This window comes from Palaemon carinicauda, chromosome 12, assembly GCF_036898095.1.
Source record: "Palaemon carinicauda isolate YSFRI2023 chromosome 12, ASM3689809v2, whole genome shotgun sequence".
In the NCBI taxonomy this organism is placed as follows: Eukaryota; Metazoa; Arthropoda; class Malacostraca; order Decapoda; family Palaemonidae; genus Palaemon; species Palaemon carinicauda.
In genome coordinates, this window is record NC_090736.1 from 108,179,646 (window position 1) to 108,185,481 (window position 5,836).

A 5,836-nucleotide genomic window follows, 5' to 3' on the forward strand; every position below is an offset into this window, starting at 1 on the left:
AAATATTCATAAAAAGTGAACACAAGATCAAACGTGCTTCAAAATGTGTATCCCTTATCATAAAATAAATTGACGGAAAGCACTATAACTAAATTTCTCAATTGCAGAATTAAGTAAATAACCTACCATCTGAATATTACTTAGTTGATCAAAAATGATAAGTTAAAGATTGAAATTCTGAGGTGTTTAAACCTTTTTGTTTAATATGAACTATTTCACCTATAAATTCTGAAAGTAAAGATGGTAAATATAGGAAAAATAACATTTAAATTATATTTTAGGAAGCTAAAATTTCTCAATAATAAATGAATTACTTGAAATGACTCAAGCACAAATACAAATATACAATATCTAAATATGACAAGAAATAATAATGAAAAACGCGTCTCAGATTTGTTCCATTGCTCAACTGATATCTCTCGATAATGTTAAGTATAACAAAGCATAGGTTTTCGTTATGTATGAAACTACGAAAAAAGAAATGTCGGTAAAGGTAATTGAAATTGAGAAACAGGATAAAATTCTGAGCTTCAGGTAAAAGTTGTATAACAACTCCTATAATTCATTCAATCTTGCACATGTATATTAGAGGCAACGTAAAGGGGTACTATTATAAATGTTTTATCAGATAATAGCAAGTCATGGATGAGAGAGAGAGAGAGAGAGAGAGAGAGAGAGAGAGAGAGAGAGAGAGAGAGAGAGGGAGAGAGAGAGAGAGAGAATATTCTCATATTCAAATATAAAAACCTTATAGTCTTATATGACTGACTAAAAGGAGTTTTCAATTTACCTGAGATAATTCCTGAAATGCAAAGGATTTTGATACTTTAATATACATATCATTCTCTTATTTATTTATTTATTCATCTATCCATTTATTTATTTATCAATTTATTTATTTATGGGATAATTTTCCAGTCATTTTCAGAACTCCATATACAAAAGGTCCATATAAACGCGGATCAAAGCATGAATAATATATAACAACATTTCCGGAAAGAACAAAAGCCATTAAAGACGTCTAAAGGTCTAGCTAAAGATCTTTTCTGGTGGGATCAAGGAACCAGAAAATCTAAAATCTTCTTTCCCCTTCGACTGACCTGAATTCCGTTTGCGGAGGGGATGAGAATTTTATATTGCGATCTGGGTGGAACTCTTTTGGTAAAGAATGGCTGCAATTTTAGCTATCCTTTGCACATTTTGAATAATTCTCCCCTTCATAATAACCCTTCCCTAGCTCCCTACCAACTACTTTCTTCCATTCCCTGCCCTTGCAGAATTGTAATGTTAATGCTTAAGATCCTTAGAAATTGCTATACTATGCTGATAATTCACTGGTTTCCCGCAGAGTATATCGTTTTCACATTTTTTTCTTGTTCATATTTATTTGTATCCTAATATTTGAAAAACACAAAATTATTCTATATAACATTATCAAATTGCCTACTACCTAATAAAATATTTTTGGTTCTAATTGTCAATCTAATGCATAGCATTAGACAAATTCTAATCTTTTGAACTAATGGCCGACTGATTTTAATATCACATTACAACCAGTGGCCAGCAATAAATACACATTCACATAAGGCTATAGGCTAATTTAGAGAGAGAGAGAGAGAGAGAGAGAGAGAGAGAGAGAGAGAGAGAGAGAAAGAGTAATAGGATGTATGTGCAAAACCTATATCGAAGAATATAACATGAGCAAACAAGCAAACATGGAAAACGCTCGCACATACACCCCACATACACACATATATATATACGCACACACAGACACACACACGCATACATATATATATATATATATATATATATTTATATATATAAATATATATATATATATATATATATATACATATATATATATATATATATATATACTTCATCATTATTATCTCTCCTCCTACGAATATGGACGCAAAGGGACTCGGTTATATTTCGCTAGTTGTCTATATATAGGGGTTTTACTCAATACTTCTCCATTCATCATCACTTTCCTCGTGCTTCAGAGTCCTCAGCTATGTAGACCTGGGTCTTCCAACTCTTTTAAGGCCTTGTGGAGCCCAGCTGAAGGTTTGCTGAACTAATCTCTCTTGGGAGGTTGAAGAGCATGCCTAATTTATCTCCATCTACCCCTCATTACGATCTCATCCACATATGGCATTCGAGTAATCGCTTTTATAGTTTTATTTCTAATCCTGGCCTACCTTTTAACTGCCAATATCCTTCTGGGTGCTTTGTTCTCAAATCTACTAAATCTATTGGAGATTGATTCATTGCTACACCATGAATCATGTCCAATATGTCACTAAACTGATATATTATCTGATATTTATACGTACTTTCCGGCCATTTGATTTCCAAATTTTACTTAACCTAGCCATTGTGAGATTTTCTTTTTAATCTTTCACTAAACTCTAATTCTAAAGACCCTATATTGGAGATCATAGTTCCTAAATACTTGAATTATTCTATCTCATTAATCCTTACTCCTTCCAATGATATTTCATCTTCCATTGCATACTCCATTCTCATTATCTCTGTCATTCTTCTATTTATCTTGAGCCCAACCTCATGTGATATACCATGCATTCTGGTAGGCAAGCAGTGCAAAGTCTTTGGTGTTCTAGTACCGACAGCATTATCAGCATACTCTGGGTCTGCTAAATTTCTTTCACAAATCCAGTTCACTCCGTCTCCACCATCTTCGACTGTTCCACTCCTTACAAAATGCATGAGGAAAATGAACAATATAGGTGACAACACATTCCCTTGGAGTACTCTGTTGTTCACTGAAAATTCATTTGATAAGACTCTATTGACATGAACTTTACACTTGCTATGATCATGAGCAGACTTATTCAAATTCACATATTTAAGAGGAATTCCATAATAACACAGGACTCTCCAGACAACTGGCTGGTGAACACTATCAAAGACTTTTTCATGGTCTACTAAGGCCATCAAAGGTTGATTTCTATATTCTATCATTTTGTATAACATATTTCAAAATGAAAATATGGTTAGTGCAACTTCTACCTTTTCTAAATTATGCTTGTCCATCTCTCAGCTTTTCATCAATATTTCTCTCCGGTCTCTTTAGAGTATGCATATTATATATTTTCATAACAACTGACATAAGTGGGGTGCCTCTGTAATTATTGCCATTAGTCAGGTCTCGTTTTTTCTTATTTTCACCAACATTCCTAATTCCCAGTCATCAGGTTTTGCCTGTTCATGCCACATTCTACAAAATAATATTGTAAGTAGTTTAGGAGTCACTTCATTTTCAGGCAGTATCATCTCAGTAGCTACTCCATCGTATCCAGGGGCCTTCCATCTCTTTAGTGTTTTGAGGATAGCTTCGACTTGAAACACACTGAATTGCTACCACGAGAGAGTTATGGGGGCTTTTAACTGGTTAGACAGTACTGCAATTCATCCTCCTCTCTGGTTACGGTTCATTTTCCCTTTGCTTACACACACTCACGCGCACACACACACTGAATAGTCTGGCCTAATCTTTACATATTCTCCTCTGTCCTCATATACCTGACAAGACAGATTACCAAACAATTCTTCTTCACTCCAGGGGTTACTGCACTGTTATTGTTTAGTGACCACTTTTCTTTTGGCAAGGATAGAAGAGACTCTTTAGTTATGGTAAGCAGCTCTTCTAGGAGAAGGACACTCCAAAATCAAACCATTGTTTTCTAGTCTTGGGTAGTGCCATAACCTCAGTACTGTGGTCTTCCTCTGTCTTGGGTTAGCGTTCTTCTGCATAAGGATACTCTAAAGCAGACTATTCTATGTCATTTCTATTCATCTTGTTTTGTTAAAGTTTTTCATAGTTGACAAAGGAGATTTTATTTTAATGTTATTACTCTTCTTAGAATGTTTTATTTTCCTTTTTTCCTTCCTTCACTGGGATATTTTCCCTGTTGGAGCCACTGGGCTTATAGCATCCTGCTTATCCAAATAGGGTTATAGCTTAGCAATTAATAATAACAGTAATAATTCATTCATGGGCACATCAGCTTCAGGAATATCAATTAGATTATTCCCTTCTTATCTCCTATTCATGCCCTTACTAGGTTTTTCCATCCAATTTTGTCTTTCTTGATATTTTGTTGTTATAACAGATCCATCTCTCTTTTTGATGGGTATATGCTTCTTTTTCTTTACCTCAGTCAAGATCTTATTGATAATTGTATGAGCAGTTATTACACCATAGCCACTTCCTGAATTTATAGCTTTGTCAGCCTCATCTGCTTTACTGACTAAATTTTCTCTCCAGTCATTCCTGGATTTTCTTTTGACCTCACTACCAATAATGGAATCGTTAGCATGCTCTCCCTTGTAATTTCCATTACTTCTTCGAAAACTTTAAACAACCAATTTCTTTCTCTGTCTGCTTTTTATAATACCCCAAGTATTATTTTATATCCCTGGCTTTCTCCTTGTAACTTTGTGTCCCAAGACTTCACTACGAAGTGACCGATATATGTTCTTATTATCACTCCATTCTTGATTAATTGGCTTTTCTTCGTTTCTTAGAGTCTCTAAAACTGCAAATCATATCCTACAACCAATTTCAAATTTTTCTCGGTGCTTCTCTTCTAATAGCTTAGTTGTATCGAACCTAGGTATTCTATCTACATTTCTGTTGGGTGCTTTCAGTTTTAATTTCAGTGTGGCAATGAGTAGCTGGTGATCACAACCAATATCTGCAGCTCTACAGCTTCTTGCAATTTTCATAGTCCTCCTACTCTCTTCATTAATGATACTGTGATCTATTTGATTTTTGTAATTGCTACATGGTGAAGTCCATGTATACTTGTGAATGTTCTTGTGTTCAGAAACAGTATCTCCAATAAAAACATTGTTTGTTGAATATAAACTTATAAAATGTGCTTCATTTTCATTTGAAACTTCGCCAAGACCCTCGCCAACCATCATATTCTCTACCCATTGATTATTCTTTCCAACTTTAGCATTGAAGTCACCAATCACAATTTTCATATATCTTTCTGGGATCTCATCTATTACACTCTGCAGTTCTTCATCATATTTATCTATCTTTTCTTCAGGGGGATCATTTGTTGGGGCATAGAAAACTATAATACTTATATTGCACTGCCTTGATTTGAACTTTGCTATTAACAATTTACTATTTACAGCTCTCCACTCAATTAATAGATTTTCTGCTCTTTGTGTCATCATCATTCCTACCCTTTCTCTTCCAACTCCATCCGATCCTCCTGAAAACATATATATATTGCCTTTGGCTAAAGTTTCCATACCAATCCCATTACAACGTGTTTCACTTATGGCCAAGATATCCAGATTATATTTCATGATTTTACTCTCCACTTGCTGTAACTTCCCAATCTGATTCATGGTTCTAATATTAAAATTATATATTCTCAATTTTTCTCTAGTATTTATAAACCGGAGATTCTTAGTACCCCACTACGACGAGACTGGGGGCCATTCTTTCATCTTCTCTATCCATGAGTGACTAAATCCATAGAGGATTCATTGGTTAGATACATCAAAGGATAGCTAGTTCCTTATGATGCTCAGTGCCTAGCTAAATAGTCCAAACTAATTCTAGTAAGATCAACCACCAGGTATCACAAGTAAAAGCCGAAGAAACAGTTTTTCCATTGCCTTAAACGCAGTCCGTCGCCCTGCGGCCAATTATTTTATTGAGATTTTAGAGGCATTTCCTCCTTACCCAAAGCTTTTATTACTCTGCTAAATTGCTCATCTGCTCATACAAGTATAACCGTTGGTAAACAGCAATTGCTAAGATATACCACCTAGCACTGTA

At 34.6% G+C, this 5,836-nt stretch overlaps 1 protein-coding gene across 1 annotated transcript; it reads right to left on the reverse strand.

The window, feature by feature from the left end:
• Positions 1 to 4,575: 4,575 nt before the first annotated feature.
• On the reverse strand, positions 4,576 to 5,400 carry LOC137651000 (craniofacial development protein 2-like). The gene has a single exon (XM_068384138.1). It carries the CDS (start codon positions 5,398 to 5,400, stop codon positions 4,576 to 4,578), a length of 825 nt encoding a protein of 274 aa, XP_068240239.1.
• Positions 5,401 to 5,836: the final 436 nt, after the last annotated feature.

Excerpts from the sequence above, each read along its gene's own strand:
- LOC137651000 (XM_068384138.1), bottom strand. The coding sequence starts at position 5,400 with ATGAATCAGATTGGGAAGTTACAGCAAGTGGAGAGTAAAATCATGAAA.